General features: G+C 34.2%; 5 protein-coding genes across 6 annotated transcripts; 2 read left to right on the top strand and 3 right to left on the bottom strand.

Annotated features, from left to right (window-relative positions):
• Positions 1-863: 863 nt before the first annotated feature.
• RpS23 (ribosomal protein S23) lies at positions 864-1,866 on the top strand. Its single transcript, XM_029320815.2, has 3 exons — positions 864-943; positions 1,303-1,462; positions 1,546-1,866. The coding sequence occupies exons 1-3, from the start codon at positions 940-942 to the stop codon at positions 1,811-1,813; spliced, it is 432 nt and encodes a 143-aa protein (XP_029176648.1). The 5' UTR covers positions 864-939; the 3' UTR covers positions 1,814-1,866.
• LOC114944766 (uncharacterized) lies at positions 1,548-3,894 on the bottom strand. The gene is made up of 6 exons (XM_029320808.2): positions 3,425-3,894; positions 3,204-3,262; positions 2,996-3,121; positions 2,770-2,928; positions 2,513-2,698; positions 1,548-2,208 (listed from the first exon to the last, which is right to left on the bottom strand). Exons 1-6 carry the CDS (start codon positions 3,630-3,632, stop codon positions 2,056-2,058), a joined length of 891 nt encoding a protein of 296 aa, XP_029176641.1. The 5' UTR covers positions 3,633-3,894; the 3' UTR covers positions 1,548-2,055.
• Positions 3,895-4,121: 227 nt separating this feature from the next.
• Positions 4,122-6,196, bottom strand: LOC114944715 (Replication protein A2). The gene is made up of 2 exons (XM_029320763.2): positions 5,056-6,196; positions 4,122-4,817 (listed from the first exon to the last, which is right to left on the bottom strand). The coding sequence occupies exons 1-2, from the start codon at positions 5,312-5,314 to the stop codon at positions 4,351-4,353; spliced, it is 726 nt and encodes a 241-aa protein (XP_029176596.1). The 5' UTR covers positions 5,315-6,196; the 3' UTR covers positions 4,122-4,350.
• A 2,281-nt stretch (positions 6,197-8,477) lies between these two features.
• Positions 8,478-13,564, top strand: psidin (phagocyte signaling impaired). The gene is made up of 10 exons (XM_029320782.2): positions 8,478-9,067; positions 9,205-9,429; positions 9,525-9,778; positions 9,902-10,125; positions 10,250-10,559; positions 10,760-11,064; positions 11,172-11,430; positions 11,516-11,761; positions 11,850-12,461; positions 12,658-13,564. The coding sequence occupies exons 1-10, from the start codon at positions 9,007-9,009 to the stop codon at positions 12,880-12,882; spliced, it is 2,721 nt and encodes a 906-aa protein (XP_029176615.2). The 5' UTR covers positions 8,478-9,006; the 3' UTR covers positions 12,883-13,564.
• A 523-nt stretch (positions 13,565-14,087) lies between these two features.
• l(1)G0007 (ATP-dependent RNA helicase l(1)G0007) lies at positions 14,088-18,712 on the bottom strand. Of its 2 annotated transcripts, none has more exons than XM_029320770.2 (4): positions 18,342-18,712; positions 16,523-18,161; positions 16,286-16,429; positions 14,088-16,199 (listed from the first exon to the last, which is right to left on the bottom strand). In XM_029320770.2, exons 2-4 carry the CDS (start codon positions 18,107-18,109, stop codon positions 14,529-14,531), a joined length of 3,402 nt encoding a protein of 1,133 aa, XP_029176603.1. In that variant the 5' UTR covers positions 18,110-18,161; positions 18,342-18,712; the 3' UTR covers positions 14,088-14,528. The 2 variants fall into 2 exon arrangements, with proteins under 2 accessions (XP_029176603.1, XP_029176611.1); XM_029320778.2 differs by having other exon boundaries at positions 18,544-18,712.
• Between the last annotated feature and the right edge of the window lie 742 nt (positions 18,713-19,454).

Genomic DNA, 19,454 nt, shown 5'->3' with positions numbered 1-19,454 from the left:
ATCTTTGAACATAGAATGACATGCGTAATTTGAAAACGTGACAATATGGCGTCTTATACTCGCATGTGATTGGTTGATTTATCGATACGGATATGCGATTGGTCAATTTTGCGATATGAACCTGATTGGTCGACTTTTGGATACGGACATTTGATTGGTCGACTTTTCTGTGTAGACATATGATTGGTCAGCTTATGTGATTTTGCCTTAAGTCTATTTGTGAATGGCCCTTAAATCGATGAAAAGAGGAGCAATTTGTTTCTAAATACGATCAATACAACATCGATAATACTGCTTGCGCATGGTTCACTGCGCATGTTTTATGTTATTATGATTATGCGAAGCGTATATTTACGTGCGCAGTGTCTTCTGCGCAAGATACATTTCGTGATTTATTGATTATAACGCGTTTTATAATAAAAAAATAATTTTAGTTATCAATTCAGAGACATTCTTCTTATTTTAAAATCGATTTTTTGACATTAATTTTAGACGTAATGAAATAATTTCTATCATCAATTCAGACATTTTTTAATTAAAAATCAATTTTTGACATTAATTTTAGACGTAATAAAATAATTTCTGCATTTTTTCTAAAAATAAAATATCGAACAGAGAAAGAGATAGAATAAATAAGTAACTTTATAAAATTATATTTTTTTTACGCACAAAATGCAGTAAAGAACTCGGTGAGAAGTGGTTGCAACAGTCAATTATTTTTAATAAATATCTATTATGTCCAGAAAAGTGAAATGCTAACGAGTTTAAAGATCACAAATTTGCATATTCGACAGCCAATCAGTTTATTCGACCAATTTATATGGCCGACGTAATGTTACTTGACAAAAATCCCTAGAAAATATCTGTCAACGGATGTGATGCAGTTCACCATTTCTGCTCATGGACGATTGATTCTTTCCGGTTCTAAGCACAGCAAGCATGGGTAAGTTGCAAAGAATTTTCTTCTTTATTATCATATTTTTGAAAAAATAATTGTACAAACGTCAATTTTGATTAATTCTTCATCGATATCTTTCAATGTATTTTCTTCGTTATTCGTATATTTATAAATAAACGCATCTTATATGTATTTTTCCCATCATTTATGCACGTGTTTTCCAAGTATCTAGCGATACTATCAGAATCAGATATATTTATTTGGATGATTATGAACATTAAAATGCTATTTTTATATTATATCTGAATATGAAGATTTTTTAACGTGTTTTTGTGTACAATAGATATAGCGTTTTTATCTACATGATAATGTACATAGAATTTAACCATATTCTTGCATTGTAGGTAAACCTCGTGGTCTTCGCACTGCGCGCAAGCACGTGAATCACAGACGTGAGCAGCGATGGAATGATAAGGACTACAAAAAGGCACATTTGGGAACTAGATGGAAGGCTAATCCTTTCGGTGGTGCTTCCCATGCCAAGGGAATTGTTTTGGAAAAAGTGTATGTGTAGCTTGTTGATTTAACAATTATACATAAAATTTGTATTTTGAATGAAACTTATTGTTATTTCATTTTTTTAACAGAGGAGTGGAGGCCAAGCAGCCAAATTCTGCTATTCGAAAATGTGTTCGAGTACAGTTGATTAAGAATGGAAAGAAGATCACAGCCTTTGTACCAAGAGATGGTTGTCTCAATAATATTGAAGAGAATGACGAAGTTCTAGTGGCAGGTTTTGGTCGTAAAGGTCATGCTGTTGGTGATATTCCTGGAGTACGCTTCAAGGTGGTCAAAGTTGCAAATGTTTCTTTACTAGCCCTCTACAAAGAGAAGAAAGAACGTCCTAGATCTTAAATTGCCAACTAAGATATATATTGACAAATATAACAAAACTATAACTTAGACAATTGTTTTATTCTATTAACATCTTCCCTTTTACACAAAAATTCCTATAATGTATATGGATAAAATTTCCAAATATAAATTTTTCTATTCTTTGTACATTATAAATATTTGGATTACACTATATATATATAAATTATGCTTAATGATATGAATTATAGCTAGAATTGTTTAAGTAAAAAATAAATATAAAATCAATCAACACTATTATTTGCCATACTCAAATTTTCGAGTGCTTCGTTACAAATAACTATATCTTCTATAACTTTGGTTAAAGGTGTAGCAGTCTTCGGTAATTCTTTTGTTAAATCCTTTATATTAAATATCTCGTCTTTTGCTTGCAGTACCTGTACACATATATGATTGGAAATATATATTTTGACATTTATAAACATTTTATATTGTACTTTATACAGGATGTCTCAGACCACCTGTACATGCTGAATATTTTGAAAATTATTTTACAGTTGACTTTGAGACTTCTTGCATAACTGCTGCCAAGATCAAATATTTATCATTGTATGTATTTGCTAAAGCCCTACAACTTTTGTTTAAAACATTTTTATCTGTCGTGCTCAGTTTTCACAATATTCGGTATGTACGGATGATCTGAGATACCCTGTATATAGTGACAATATAAAATTATCTTACCTTTTTTAAAGTGTTGAAATCGGAACATATACTTTTAATGTCCGAACAAATGGAATCAGAAATATCTTTGTCAAAATTTCTGGTTTGTACTGGCCAACATGACATTGTCTGAAATGTTTCTATGAACTTCTCAATTTCCTTCTTAAACTGTGTATTCTGTTCATCGTTGATTAGTCCATACTCAGTCTATAATATTTGTACAAAATAATTTGCACATTATTTGTAATTTCATTAATAGTCTTTTTTTTCTGTCATACCTCTACACATGGATCTTCAGCCAAATTGGTTTTAATATCTTCGCAATCATTACTTGACACTTCTGTTTCAATTTGTTTGAAATATTTAATAGCTTCAGTATAACTTACTGTTGGTTTAACAGAAGGAGAAGATATTTGATTGACATCATTAATGTATAGCTAATCAAAAAATAGATACATATAGATATATATTAGAAAGATTTATATTTATTCAATATTAACATACCTTAAAAATATCCTCAAACGTTTCCTCAGTCTCGTTTATACTTATAGGGGATTTCAGGTGTACTTCTGTCATAAAATCTAATAATAATCCTAAAGTTGGTAGTTGTTCCTTCAAGGAACATTTACCCTAACATAACATTAAATATCTTTAATGTAATAATATGTTAATCATCATCTTACATAACGAATATATATTATTTTAAACAAACCAGTAATATATCCTTGTTGTTACAAATTCCAATATCAGAGTAGTATTCGAACAATTGATCTGAAAACACATATATATATATATATATGTTATTTTAATTATATCATAAATATTATATGCTTTTTATTTTATTGTATACATAAATATTCATTGTAGAACAATAAATGAGTAAAATAAATACACCATCCAAAAATTGCAAGTAACAGAAAAATATAAGAATACCTTCCAGGGCAACATCCTTCAGCTTTTTCAAATTTTCGTTGATGGATGGCGATTTCTCTGTCAGGAGCCAAGAAAGTAAACAAATACGATTTTTACCACTAAGAATTGTTGCTTCCAAATCTTTTGACTCCACGGTAGTGATATATGGATATCGCAAACATATCAAAGTGTCATATATGTTTGTCAAAATATTGTTCGCGTTATTCATAGTAGCAAATTATATAGATACACACGAATAAAAATCTGAAGTCTTTAACGATGAATGGAAAAATATGAAGAAATTATAAAACTATCTCAACTTGCAACAATAATGTGTTATTTGCAGGAAATATCAGTAAAACACGCGTTGCTGCACTGCATATATTTTTAAAAACAAAGTTGTGAAGTTTCAAACAATAGACATGAATAGTGGGCTGGAACAAAATGAGAGACTCGTATATGTTTCGTGCAAAATGGCCGACATGGGCACACTAAATACTAAATAACTAGATAGAAAACTAACACTCTTTTTGGATGCACGCGCGTTATTAAAAAAAAATTATAATATATCTGTATATTACAAAAATCGAAATTATAAAAAAAATAGTAGTAAATTTCAATTTATAGAATATGTAAAATGATAGATTTCTATATATAATATATTAATATATAGTATATATATTTAATATATTAAAATAAAGTACAAAAATAATTCAGATATTTTTAAAAATATTTTATTGAATACTTAACATTAAAAAGTATATATTTATGCATTTGACAAAATATTCATATTTGATTATTTGTTGCTGCCAAAGAAAAATATTTTTTGTAATCTTTATCCATACCTAAAGAAAAATTATAACAAATACATGTGTAATGAACTAAATTAATATTTCACATTAGATATAAATTTAAATAAGTTTAGTTTTTTAATAACTAAAATATATTTAGGTAGCTTTGAAGAAATCCTCTGAACTTGTTGTGTAAATGTGTCCTTCGCAAAGAAGAAAATCTAATATTTCATCTAAGCGAGATATAACATGCTTTGGCACTTGTGCCAAAATTTCACGTTTCTCAATCCCACACTCTGACTCATTTGCCGAACGAACAATTTCGAGAACTGCCACTTGTTCGGATGACATACCACTCATTGTACTGTCAAATGTTAATGTTGGAGCTGCGATAGTTTCTTCCACAGGTTTCTTAGCCTTCAATATAAAATATATAACTTCCATAAAGTGGCATGTTAGTTCATTTAAGTCTTCAATAGGATGCATACGCAGAATCAGCACATGTTGTTGATTATTTTGATTGCGTAATAATCCATAAACTCGTACATATGAATTAACTTGTGTACAAATGCTGTCCTCAGGATTTTTATCTGCTTCCAACCACATGACAGCTGTGACAGTACCTATTAAATAACATAAAAAAATCAAAGTAAGTATGAATAATATAAATGTATCAGATAAAATAATTAAATAAAAATATTCAAATAAATAATTATATTGTATGCAAGTTTCAGAGATTTTTTGATCAAGAAATTTAATACATATATGTATCAATTTATTCAAGCCATAAAATATCAAAGCAAAAGCTTTTGCGAATACACATATGTGTACCTATTATCAAAATCGAAATAATTTAGTCACCTGTGTCATCCTGGATACTGAAAGAGATTTTTGTTGTATCCTGTTCGATATTACGTACGATCCCGACGAATGTGAGAGTATTTACAGATTTGCCAGCAATCTGCAAATCTCCCGTGGTGGATGACGTGATATGTTTTATCATTACAGGAACGATGCTCCTGTCATTACTTTGCGAGCCCTTTTTTCCGGATCCTCCTCCTCCTTGAGTGCTGTCATCCAGAAATCCCCCTCCAAAATTCGTGGAGCTTTCATTCCACATGATTGCGATCTTGCAAGCTTATCCTTTGCAGGCGAAGTATGTTTATATGTTATACAAACAAGGCTGAATTTGCGCGCGTGAAATACAGCAAATTCGAGTACAGATTAAGGGTCGGCAGTACACCCAGGCAAACTCCGAATTGATATTGGAGACCTCGTGCGGTGACAACGCGAAACTCCGGTTTCAGTGTTGCCAACGCCGAGAAATCAATTCTCGGGTTTTATGTAGTGGTGTATGTCTGTACACGTACATACACCACTGCATCGCTCACGCGGACGCACGTAAGAGAGACAAGGACCGATAATCACGTGTTCTCCTTGTTCCTCTACCGTGCCGGTATACGTGAGATGCCGCCTAAAAATGCTTTCTGGCCTTCCGTAGCAGAAAGCAGTAACGTAGCAAGACTAATAAGCACCCATTTTTGTAAATTTTATATATGCTTATGCACATATGTGGATATATTATTTATATATAAATATATATATATATAAAATATACTAATTTACTCTCAATTATATATGCTACTGTTATTATTTATCATTAGACAATTATAAAACAGAGGTTATAGATTTGGTCTGACTACACTGGCCTCAAATTAAAGTTGTATATATATTTATTTTAACATTTCGACCATACGGGATGTGGTCCTTTTCAAAAATACAGATTGGAATATCAGAGAGTTACAGCATTTCGTCTTTAAGATGTAAGCGCAAATTATGATTCGGAGAGATTTAACTTGTCAAATAATAAAATATAAAATAAATTATAAAACATATACATATATAATTTGTAGTGCTATATATATATGTTTTATAATTGTCTAATGATAAATAATAACAGTAGCATAATTGAAAGTAAATTAGTCTACAATGTTAGACACGGGTACTTGTTAGGTTTGATAATTTATTGCTTATACTTTTTCGAGAGACAAGAATAAGAGAACGAATATAAATTATTATTAGCTTGTATAGCAATCATAGATTGACGAATATGCGTTGGTTATTCTTGATTTCTTTCTATTATTGATGTTATTGTATAATTTGCTCCATAAATACTTATAACATAAAAGAACTTATGTCGAGTAATATTGATCAATGCAAAGGATGTTCAGTATGTATCACCCAGTAAATTATTAGAGTTCAAATATATCAATATCAATTTTTTAATAATATATTGGAATACAGAGAAATGATAAAAAAATATATTTCGGCAATAAGAATTTTATAAATATATTGAAAATATTTTTACTACACGCGCGCGCGCGCGCGCGCACACACACACACACACACACACACACACACACACACACATACACACTATATAAATGCAAAATAATACAGAAAATAAATTTTTAATAAAAATCAACATACCAGCTATTTGTGTGTGCATATGTAGCTGCAAGCATGCAACGGATTTATTACTTGATAAATTTATTTACGGACTTATTTTGCATTTATATATATATATATATATATATATATATAGTGTATGTAATTGTAAAAATGATTAAAATATTTTCAATATTTAAAAATTTTCAAGTTTATCGCCTTATATTTCTATAATTTTTCTATATTCTAATATATTGTAAAAAAATTGATATTGATATATTTGAACTCAAGTTTTTTACGTGATTGAATATTATTGCATTGAGCCATCATACGTTACTCGTAAGTTCTTTTACATTATAATAGTATTTATGTAGCAGAGAGAAAGAGATAAGAGAGAGATTATACAATACAACTTTAATAATCGAAAAAATCACGATAACGCTATTGTCATATCTATGTGTGTGCATATATATAAACATATTAATTTGCATATTATCTACCCAGACAGCACCAAGTCTAAAATTGACGCATAAGATAGCATTAAGAAATCTTTAAGACAGCTATCTTATGATATGATATCAAAAAGACATCTTATAAAGATATCTTACGCGCCAATTTTGGACTTGGTGTTGTTTGGGTATATAAATAAAATATGTACACAAATAAAATAATATTTGCATAAATATTATTTTATTTGTACATATTTTATTTACATAGATTATATGCAAATATTTAAATAAATCATTCGATAATTTATTACACATTTTATTTATTATATAGATTTATATAGATTATATGCAAATATTTAAATAAATCATTCGATTATTTGTTACAGATGCATAATGTGAAATATATATTGCGTACACGAAACGATAATTGGAAGATAATGTTAGGCAAGAATTATTGCTATTCTTATTGTTCTTTTACATATAATATACATATACAGAGAAACAATGATAATACGAAAATCGGTTCTTGCTGATATCTCCCAATAATCGCATTCGTTCAACGCATTAGTGTTGTGTCTACATGGATGTTACTACATATGCGATGTAAGAGAGACAAGGACAGAATGATAGTCTCTCCTTGTCAAGCTGTTAGCTGTCAGTATGTTACCACGGAAATTTCCCCTGCTCCTTATGAATTTAGTGAGAATCTTATCGTCCAGATATTTCATAAAATAAGTGACATAACTTTGGTTTTTTTTTTTTAATATATTCTTGATATAATAAAGTAGTCCGCCAAAGAGTCGGATTTTGCATTTTTGCTCTGAAAAATTTATAATAAATAAAATACGGACTCCTGGCTAACCCAACCTTACCCGTTACTAGCTGCGCATTCCCCCAAGTTATATTATAAATTTTATTTTCATCTTTTTTTCAATAAATAACTCTTTGGCGGACTGCATTTGAGCTTACTGATTAAGAATATCATAAATTTAATAAGATTCATTCAGTAGTTTCGCTAATATCTGGAATATAAGAATCTCTAATTCCCGGCCGGCCGATAGGCGTCTCTACCATGTCGCCTGCCGACCCTTAAGTTAGGATAAATTAAGTTAATGTCGCATTTCCATCACAACCAGGTGCACATACATACTGGTTTTACTGTGTTTCCATCAATGACAGAAATCATAGAAATCTATAGAAAGTGAGAGGTTTATGCTCCATGGAAAAAATTTTTAAATTGGAACAAGAAAATTTTTAATTAAAATTTATTAATTATTTTTTTACTTATTAATGTGTGTGTGATAATTTTATTTATTTTTTTTAATTTATCAATTATTTTACAATTAATTTTTTTTCAATTTGTTAACGCAGTTTCAAATGCAAAAAGTTCAAAGAAAGTGCAAAACCACCAAAACTATGATATCTATTTGACAGATTTATATTAAGATTAAAATCCCATCTGATCAATCAGAAAAAAAGATTCTTCGTGCTTTGATTAATCAAGTCTCATCTTCATTTCATACTTTTATTTGTTTTGTTTAAATAAAGTTTGTTTTTTGTAGCCGCATCAATTATTAATTTTTCTTCTTTTTCTCTCCAACGCGTGATCGCACATATATATGTATATAGAACTATCTGCTTTTCTCGAGGAAAAAATGTAACAGGGTGCAGCTATAAAGAACAAACCTGAGAGTGTTACTGCCGGTCTTTTTTTACATACTCATGCTTTTCTAAAGGACAGAGATATAAAAATCCTTGGGCGCACAGCTGTTTCGTCGAGGCCGATTGAAGGCGCGATAAAAATAAATCCGAAAATAATTCGAATCCGCCTTTAATCTCGTCGAAGATGAGTCGGGAAGCTCGAGGATTGTTCGTGTCTCCGGTTTGTTGATTTTATGTTATCGTAAAAAGTATCATGGCGTCTAAGAGCCATGTGGACAACACGGTGAACGAACGTCGTTTGCGACCGATTTACGGTAGGTATAAATTTCCCGAAGTCGAGGTCAGATCCGTTTTCCTCGTTTCCGTCGAACTGTCCGGTCGTATCTGCGAGACCGAGGATGACGAGGTTATATAACAGCACACCAAGATTCAGGTTCCTCTGGCTTTTCAGACTGGCTTGACAATGGCAACAATAAGAAGGCGCTCCAGGAGGCGGACAAGGTGCTCAAGAAACATCCGAGCAATCAATGCGCCAGGGTGCTCAAGGCCCTGGCCTTGTTGCGGCTAGGTAAGGAGAATGAGTGCCAAGTTATCATGGACAAAGTGCGGTCTGAGATACCATGCGAGGATTCTACCCTGCAGGCGATGACTATCTGTTATAGGGAGATACATCAGCGTGAGTCTTCAGATCTTTTATTAAATTTTTCATTCAGAGTTTCACTATCTTACTCTTTCAATTGTCAATTCAATTCTTTGCATTTAATTTTTTAGCTGACAAAATTAGCGAAGTTTATGAAGCTGCTGCAAAAGCAGATCCGAATAACGAAGAGCTTCTGACGCATCTTTTCATGTCCTATGTTCGTCTGGGGGATTATAAAAAGCAACAGCAGACCGCTCTCACCTTGTATAAAATGAAACCTAAGAACCCATATTATTTCTGGGCTGTTATGAGTACAGTGATGCAAGCTATTCATGCAGATCAAAAGTTGGCAAGAGGAGTTATTTTACCTCTGGCAGAAAGAATGGTTTGTTTATCGATTGTTATTTCTTGTATCTGCACATGTTTGCGTGTAGTTACAGAGAGTTGATTAATTTATACATAAATAGCTATTGATGAAGATGATTAATATAGAGTTTTTTTGGGTTAGGTCCTAAAATTAGTGAGGGAAGGAAAAATGGAAGCGGAGCAAGAAGTACAACTTTATTTAATGATTTTGGAATTGCAAGATAAAAATGAAGAAATATTGAATGTATTGTCTAGTCCTTTAGCTTTACATCTTTCATATGTACCACAACAAAAAGCTACAATTTTATTAAAACTAGAACGTTTTCCTGAGGCTGCTAATGCATATCGTGAACTTATTAAAGAGAAGTAAGTAAAATTTTTATTTGCAATATTTTTCTTTCATAATTTGTTTTATATACCTATGGTATTTTGCTATAAATAAGTTAACGTTAGTACGTAAAATTAATTTATTATTATATTTATTATGCAGCATCGACAATTGGGCATTTTATCAAAATTATCTCTTAGCGGCCTTAAAGTTTCAACAACCAACAGAATGCTTGGATTTTCTTAACAATATTATTAATACATCTGAAAAGAAAAATCGTGCACCATACCTGGCTCGTTTAGATTTATTAGAACGCGCCTATACTAATGAAGATCTACAGAACAGTTTGCAACCTGTAGACTTTATGCGGCAATATTTCGCTCAATTTGGAGAAAAAGGCTGTGTAGTTGGTGATTTGCGATTATATTTAAATCTGCTTACACCCAAAGCAAAGTTTGAATTATTTGAACAGGTAAGAGTAATAAAACTTGAATTTTTTAATTAATTGTTGAGATAGATTTTTAAATTTTAATATATTTATATATATGAAATATTATAAATATTAAAGTTAGGTGCATTTCCTGTTTCAATAATACCAACTAAAATATTTTGAAATTGCTTAAAGTAAAGAATATTGCTTAAATTGTTTATAATATTATTATAATATTATAGATTGAAAAAGACATTGGTGTTACCTCAGAGGAGTTTCCGTCTACTGTACAACAGATGCAAAGGCATATTCATTTAGAACAATTGCGGCGTATTTGTGGTTTTCACCATCCTCCTTTAGTGGACAGAAGTAAACAGGAACAATTAATTAAGCGATTGTCCGATTTATATGAAAAAGGCAATGAATTGTGTCCAATGCAAGATAGATTGCCAACTGATTTCTGTCCAGCGGATCCATATATTCTATTAGCTACACATTTGCTGCATCAATTATGGGTCGACACTAATGATGCATCTTTTCTTTATAAGTAATAATATATTTTTATATATACTATCAAAGTCAATTGTGATATTAATAAGAGATTGCTAATAATATTTTGAAAACATGCACATTTTGAAAACGCTGGACTTGCAGGGCAATGTCGTTATTGGAACACGGTCTTCTGTCGAGTCCTGTAAATTTTCACATCAAAATTTTACTCGTGCGTATTTACTTGGAGGCTGGTCTAGTGGTCGCGGCTGATCATACGTTCGCATTACTCGATGTAAAACACCTTCAACTAGATTCACTGGGTCATCTCTACGCGCCTCTTCTCGCGCCTCTCGGTAACTTGCCTCTGGCCTCAACAACTCTTGATCATACAGCGAAATTTTTCATAGCCAACTATAAGGATGTATGTGTTTTCAAGTATAATAGATTTAAGAAACAATGTACAAGAATCTATTTAAGTCATGGATTACTTTTTTCTTTTTTTTTAGAGCGCAGATCACTTAACATTTGCATACAAATACGGGAGTTTTATAAAAATTCAGGAATTTGTGGAGTTGAGAGAACGATTGGATAATTCGTTTCACTTTGCTATGACAACTGTAGATAAGATGCTGCTCGATTTATGTTGGTGCGACAGCACTGCCTCTTTATTTTCTACTTTGAGTAGTATGCATATACAACCTCATCTCGATACGATTAGATGGGCATCTCTACGAGATAATCGCGACTTGGAGGTGAATATATATTTAAGAAACGTAATGTAATTTAAGAAAAATTTAAATTTTACCAACGATAAATTTTATAAATTATGGCATTAAATAGGTTGTTCGTGGATGGGAACCACTTAATCAGAACGAGAAGGATCCAAGAATGCAAGAGGAAACACGTTTATGCATGTTAAGATTGCTTTCAGCAAGAAATGCTATATTACGTATTTTGGCAGCAAGTGCCAAATCATCTTCAATTTTTCTTTCTCAAATATCTGCCGAGCTTAAAGAGTTGGATGAAGAATTTATTCCAAAAATATTACAAAACTTTGACACGGATGGAAAACGAAACAAACCATGCAAAATATTAGTTCCGTTAGACGCTGTAGAAAGATTACGCGAAGCTCATTATTCGGAACAATTAAGGACTATAGCGTGCCTTGCAAATTCGCTTTCTCAGTCTCCTTGTCCGGACTTTGATTGCATACAAATGTTGCGAACGTCTCTTTGCTTACAGACATTACCCATCCCCGAGCGGGATACGCCAGTATCTTTTAAAAATTTCTTACTTAGAGCCTCAACTTGCAGCGAATCTCTAGCGATCATTAGCGCTATATGTAGTGTATGTGCGGTACAATCAGAACCACGTACGTCGCAGAAAAAAAATAAAAAGAAATGTAATAAAAAAATCGAATCGAACATGATAAATGAGACTAACGAGACTAAGGTAAATATATTTTCTTTTCTTTAAAGATTAATAATAATAAATTTTAATAATTAAAGTATAATTATTGATATAATCTTACAACATATTATGTATATGGAATTAAATATGGCAATTGTTAATTATTAAAATAATATATATTTATGAAATTTCAATATAATATAATCAATTTTTATAACGATTATTTTTTCTCTTACAGGTTTGGAGGGAAGTAGCTGTGTTACTTTCTGAGCGAATTGAAAATTTAGATGCGGTCCTAACAGAATTTGAAAAATATGAATTACACACAGGTTTGGATGAGAAAGATGATGTATTATGTGTCAATATTACAAAACGCGGGCAAGCGAGTCTCAGGCAAAGTTGCAGATCCCTCAAATCTCGCACTCAGCCTATATTAAGGCTTTTAAGTAATTTAAAGAGCTGAAACTATTTGACAATATTTGTACAAAGAACAATATCCGTCTATTTCGTAATTTTCAAAAATGACTCCGAGAGTTCTGTACATAATTATTAGCCTCCATCAATTATAAATAATGAATGAATCGTTTAATGCTGATTAAAAAAAATACCTGAATCTACCTTTATTTCTGTCTGAAAAGTATTGCGCAATTATTTTGATACACTGTTGTTCAATCAATTTATATAACAATATTATTATTATCTTCAAGTCCTTTAAGATAACAAGTGTATACATTTGTAAAATTTCAAAAAAATCTATAATACTCTTTTAGAGTATATAGAATTTTTATATTTAAACATTTTTAAAGAATTAAATTTAACACATTCACCGAGGCGTAAACGACAAACTTAGTTATCAGTAACATACAATTGTTACAAAATGCACAATATTAACATTTACAAGATTATCATTAAGTTTAATAATAAATAGCGTAACATAGTACATTGTCAAACAAATTAAGTTTTATTTATTAAAATTTTAATAATGATTACATGTGATTATTATGATAAATTTTATGAATATAAAATAAAATCTTGTGAACAAAAAGCTAAAATACGCTTGACGCTTGATGAATGTGTTAAAGTGAGATTTATGTATCTTTAGTTACGTGCCATTTCTTTATTAAAATAAAATAATTTTACTTGTACTTTTTTTTACAAAAAACCTATATTCGTTTATAAATCAATATCGAACATTTTAGAGTTTTTTTCTAAATTGTGAATCTATTATATATTTTTTATAAATTGCATCTAGTTTTTTCTGCTTATACATACTAATAAATTATTCAGGAGTAAAGAAATTAGCAATGATTCAAATAATTTGGTGGAATTATAATTAATAAGTGACAAATTGTTTATTAATTTTTTTCGTAATTGCTAACACAACTGCAGAAAATTATATATAATTATTTCAGTTAGAAAAAAATAGATATTCTAAATTCTGCGAAATTTTTTAAAATCATTAAACTTATATGCATATAAAAGTGATTAAGAATCAGTTAATGCTTTTTAATCATTTCATTGATTGAACAGTTACGCACAAAATTCATGGCTACGAGTTTTTAATATTTTGTCAATATTACGATAAAAATAGTTTTATTTACAAAAAATCTATATATATTTATATATATATATATATATATATATTACACTTAACATTACTACATTTTATACACATAGTACTTTGTACAATGATCATTTTTTAAAGAATTATTTAATTGTCACACATGTATATTTATATCTATTGTATTTAGTTAGAAAATAGATTCTGTTATCTGAATAGAGAGGGAGGAAAGTAAAATAACTATAATGTAATTATACATTATGGATATATGAATTTGCAAAAAAAGCAAAATCTAATAAAAAATAAATTCGGATCATTGACGATTCATACTAAATGCATGATAGAAGAGCGCGTCATAGCAATAAATTGTTGGATTGTATTGTCCTTACCACGATTTTAATTACATATACGGTATATACATATAATTTCAACTGCTATTAGTCGTGCAGTAACAATTTCTGTACAACCACGTTACAAAGAAAAAAGAATGTCCGTTCTTTTGGCAAGTAATGAAATATTTGCAACAGTACACACGTCAAAAAATCTGATTACAATCCTAATCTTCCGGGAGTGTTGCGATAGGGAGCGGGAGTACCCGGTTCTCTGATGCCAGGCGTTAATATTTCCTTCTTCCGGACTGACGCCTGTTCGCGTTCGAGTTGCTCCTGGGCGCGCGCCTTCATCTCCTCTTCGGCTTCTTTCATCTGATGTTCCATCTCGTGCAGGTGCTGCATCGCTTGTCGTCGTTTCGCGCGGCCGCTTCTGCCGGTTTCCTTCACGCTGAAGAACATGGGGCCCAACTCGGCTAACCAGTGACCGTCCACCGCGGTGACGCATTGCATGTATTCTTTGGCGGTCATCACAAGCTCGTGGTATACGACGTAATCGGGAGTGAAACCCATGCCGAATAACGCAGAGGTGGGATGAAGGTGACACGGCATCCCGGTACGACAGTTGACGTATTCGCCGATACCCTTCAAACGCGCCGCTTGATGAAAATAGGCGGAGCAGATGCACTTCCGGACGATATCCCAGTCAGTGCCGCAGCTGACGACGTCCATCTTCTGTTGCTTCAGAATCTCCTCGAGCTGCGACCGAACTTCCCGCACCTTGCGCATCGCCTTCGCGTGTATAAAGTGATCATTACACCAGGAAGATGAATAACCATTTGCCTTCCACTGATTGTACACGTTCAAATATGTCAGGTGATCCGATTCAGGTACTTGAAACTTCTCACGCGCCGAGTCCGAATCCTCTTCGCGTCCCTTGGGTCGATAGAAAATCGATGGAACCGACAGCATGGAGACGATAATGAGAATATCCGCGGTGCAGTTGAGTTGCGAGGCGACTATGAGCATCTGACACTGTGGCGGATCCAGAGGAAACTCGGCCATTTGCCGGCCGAGAGCGGTCAGGCGTCCAGTGTGATCGAGCGCACCCAAAATCCACAACTGATACAACGAATTGAGTATATTATCCTGCGGCGGTGGATCCATGAAATGGAACGCCAATAGATCCTGTACTCCCAGAGACTTCAGCAGGAGTACCGTGTTAGCTAAATTCGTACGTTGTATCTCGGGAACACCAGTCAATAATAACTCGTCCAAATATTGCCTTCGCGTATACAATCTGTAGCACTGACCAGGACCTGTACGACCAGCTCTCCCTTGTCGTTGATCAGCGTTGGCTCTCGACACGGGATACACTTGCAGAGCGTCCATACCTATTCGAGGATTGTACACTTTCAGTTTACAGTATCCAGAGTCGACGACGAAAACGATTCCGTCGACCGTCAGCGACGTTTCTGCTATATTAGTCGCCACGACGCATTTGCGAAGACCACCCTCAGACCGTTGGAAGATCTTTGCCTGCAGATCCGAGGGTAATTGGGAATAGATGGGCAGTATGGAAAGAGGCGGCGCGGACTCGATTTCGGCTAAACGTTCCTTCAGAACTTCACAAGTGACTTCGATATCCTCCTGACCAGGCATGAAGACAAGAACGTCGCCGCTCTTGGGCTGCAAATGAATCTGCATGACTTGCTTCACAGCCGCGTCTACGTAATCCTCGACCGGATTCTTCGCGTGCAGCACCTCGACGGGAAACGTGCGTCCAGGTATTTGAAACGTTGCCGCGTTACCGAAGAAGGCGGAGAACTTGCTGCAGTCCATCGTTGCGGAAGTTACGATTAATTTCAGATCATGCCGTCTAGCGACAACCTGTAAGTATTTTTAAAATTAAAAGGGCTGTTTCGGGGAAGAAAATATTTAGATTATTATAATTTACAAGATAAAAGCATTCAAACCTCTCTAAGAAGACCGAATAATACGTCGGTGGAAAGCGACCGTTCGTGAGCTTCGTCCATTATGATGACACTGTACCGATCCAAGTCTCCTTCTCTCAAACTTTCTCTCAGCAAAATACCGTCAGTCATATATTTGATGATCGTCTGCAAAAATAAGATCAATCATGTAATATTACTGGTTACAAACAAACTTAGAAATTTAACATTTTAGGAGATTGTTACTACTGTTATACTTACATCCTTCGATGTGCAGTCTTCAAAACGTATCGCATATCCAACCTTGTCGCCTAGGGCAGTGGCCATTTCGTCGGATACTCTTTTCGCAACAGACATAGCGGCAACTCTTCTTGGTTGAGTACAACCAATTATACCATTGCGACTGTAGCCATCCTCGTGAAGATACTGCGTTAACTGTGTCGTCTTACCGCTGCCTGTTTCACCTACTATTATAACGACGCTATTCTCCCTGATAACGTTCAGCAGTTCTTGACGTACTGCGAATACAGGGAGACTTCTCCTCTGATGCTGAATAGATCTGTGCTTAGCTTCTCCCGTTACCTCTCCTGCTCCTATGTGACGTGCGTATTTCTGTCCAGCTTTAAAATCCGTCTCTTGTCCCGCATGCTCCTTGTCGTCTTTCCGCCGATCGTGTACACCCATAATGTTGCCAATGTGTGTTCCAGCCAATTCCCAATGTTTCTTCTGCGCTCTACGTCTCTCCTTTTGTTCGCGATACGCCTTCACCAGCGCAGAACCTTTTCTTGCTACCAGAGCCATGTCGGAAGTGGGATCACGTACAGGTACGACCGGTTCCGGTTGTTTCGTGAACACGATGCGACCGTCCAGGAATGGCGGGACCACGTTGTGGACTAGCAAGTGAACTCTCGCCTCGCCCTCGTCATCGGGGTCGTCGTCGTGATCCAACGAGCTCACAACTCCCGACGTTAACATGCGATTACGCTCCCACAGCTCGTTATCCTTATTTATTTGTCGCTGTTGCGCCGAAAGGCGCTTCTGTCTCCTGGCTTCCAGTTCCATTTCCTTCTTTCGCGTGTATTCTTCAGACACGTTGGCAAAAGCATTGTTTTCTCCATCGTCCAATGCGTACCACTCTCTATCCAATCTTTGCTGCTCCTCTTCCCACAATTCCTTCTCCTCTCCTTCTATCAGCGGAGTGGCACCAGAATTCTTAAAATCTCTGTTCCAAGGATTGTACTTGTAGGAAGGAGTAAATTCGCTTCTGACGCTATCGCGACCATCTCTATTACCATAAATATTTGGTGTGGGATGATCCCAACTCGATCGTCGTGGTTCTTCATCCTCGTCGTCGTCCCAATTACTTTTGGAAGTGGGATCCTTGGTTCGGAACTTGGGTGTCTGCGGTTCATCTTTGAATCTAAGAGGTGTTTGCCTCGTACTATCTCTACCTCGACTATCCCTGTCCCTGTCTCTTCGTCTATCTCTGTCTCTGTCTCTGTCACGACTTCTGTATGAATTTCTAGAGCTTCTATCATCTGCGTTCAATCTCTGACGCTTGAGTCGTGACTCTAATCTCCGTTGTGCTTCAGTGTTGACACCACCGGTGTGAGTAGGAGTTTCTTCTTCATAGGACCGATATCTCCTGTCCTTTCCCTCCGATTTGTCAGACTTTGAGCTGGTAGGTTCCTGTGACTGTTCTCTTCTCTTTCGCTCTGCAAGTTTCTCGAGGCCTAGCAGAGAAGGCTTCTTAAAAGTATGATCAGAAGCTTTCTTACGGATTATCAGACCTCCTGCTTGATTTCCATCACTCCCGTCTAATCTGTACAAGCTTGAGTCATCCGACATCCTTTATTAAATATATTTAACTAAACTTTAGTTTTTAGAATATTACTGTCTCCTGAAATAAATATTATCATTAAATCATGTCAAATAATTAGAGCTATGCTTAAAGAATATAGAATATATTTCTAGAAAGTTACGAAATTAAGATTATAAAATAAATACATTTTTTAAAATCTATAAAAATTTAATATACTTAATTGTAAGAAATTAATGCTTCAAAAAAATCATAACTAACCTAAAGAATTTTTATATAAATAAAAGATGTTTTCACAAGATCAACAATTGCCAGAAAAATAATGGCATTATTTTACAAAATTGTCACAAAGCAATTAATTAAAATACACTAAATATTTTGCAAAGCTAAAAAATAGCATTTATATAATATAATTTCAAGAAATAGTCTGAAAATTGTGTTCTTTCACAACAAAATAACCTACAAACAATACGCATTCAGAACTGAACCGTCTGAACCAGTCAACTACAGAATAACCATGGAAAAAGAAATAATTGAACGACGAGAAACTATGGTTCGTATTCAGATCACATCGAGGCTGGACAAAAAAACCATAATCGACCAATCCGGTCGCGACTTGAAGACGAATAATTTCACTCTATAGACTTTCATATAATTTTTCTCCTATATGACCGTAAAAACTCGAAACGCGCATGCGCAAACCCGCGCTTTCTTTCGCGCCGTGACGACCGAGTTCAAAGCGCGACGACGAGTTTTCCTCTCCGTTTTTGTCTTATATTTGCTTTGAAAGTGATTCGTGAGTGCGGATGAACGTCGTATTATATACCGGACACGCTCGTGTAATCGTTCCGGGCCGCATTATCGCGACTGATCGTTAAACGGGCTGGGAATCGGCGCAGACAGAGAAGAAGGACGCAACGCGCATGCGCGAGCATTACATCGCGCAGCCTCGGAGCTCGGAGTCGTCAGGTGAATCGCGCCGCGTCTCGATCGCGTAAAAAGTGGATCGTTCGCGCGGATAAACGTGAAAAATCGATATCAGACTCGTCACATCGGGTTAATCAATCGCGGTTCTCATCTGTCATCAATATATATCGTTCATAGTTGCGTATTATTGTTGCCTCGCGTTTGTGCCGGTGTTGGCGAGAGAGAGAGAGAGAGAGAGAGGGACGATCGAGAAGTCATTGAGATGCTTCCTCAATGATTTATGGAGGGATATACTCGATATGAGAATTTGTATTCGTTTACACTTGTCTTTTGGCGTCCTGTCATTTTACGAGCGAAGTGAATAATTCTCTTTATTGAATGCATATATCTCGAAATTATAATGTATCTCGAGTGCCTTCCCGGAATCATTCAATATGGCGTTTCGAT

The sequence above is a fragment of the Nylanderia fulva genome, unplaced genomic scaffold (assembly GCF_048542155.1).
Source record: "Nylanderia fulva isolate GAGA-0341 unplaced genomic scaffold, ASM4854215v1 Scaffold25, whole genome shotgun sequence".
Lineage (NCBI taxonomy): Eukaryota > Metazoa > Arthropoda > Insecta > Hymenoptera > Formicidae > Nylanderia > Nylanderia fulva.
The sequence above is the reverse complement of the archived record's forward strand: the minus strand, read 5'-3'. Positions and strand labels throughout refer to the sequence as shown.

Coding starts and splice junctions, on each gene's coding strand:
- RpS23 (XM_029320815.2), top strand. Junction 1,463..1,545: donor GGAATTGTTTTGGAAAAAGT/GTATGTGTAGCT, acceptor TTTTTTTAACAG/AGGAGTGGAGGCCAAGCAGC.
- LOC114944766 (XM_029320808.2), bottom strand. CDS start 3,632: ATGAATAACGCGAACAATATTTTGACAAACATATATGACACTTTGATA. Junction 3,122..3,203: donor ACAACAAGGATATATTACTG/GTTTGTTTAAAA, acceptor ATGTTATGTTAG/GGTAAATGTTCCTTGAAGGA. Junction 2,929..2,995: donor CGTTTGAGGATATTTTTAAG/GTATGTTAATAT, acceptor TTTTTTGATTAG/CTATACATTAATGATGTCAA.
- LOC114944715 (XM_029320763.2), bottom strand. CDS start 5,314: ATGTGGAATGAAAGCTCCACGAATTTTGGAGGGGGATTTCTGGATGAC. Junction 4,818..5,055: donor CAGTATCCAGGATGACACAG/GTGACTAAATTA, acceptor GTTATTTAATAG/GTACTGTCACAGCTGTCATG.
- psidin (XM_029320782.2), top strand. CDS start 9,007: ATGGCGTCTAAGAGCCATGTGGACAACACGGTGAACGAACGTCGTTTG. Junction 9,430..9,524: donor TTATAGGGAGATACATCAGC/GTGAGTCTTCAG, acceptor TTAATTTTTTAG/CTGACAAAATTAGCGAAGTT. Junction 12,462..12,657: donor ATGAGACTAACGAGACTAAG/GTAAATATATTT, acceptor TTTCTCTTACAG/GTTTGGAGGGAAGTAGCTGT.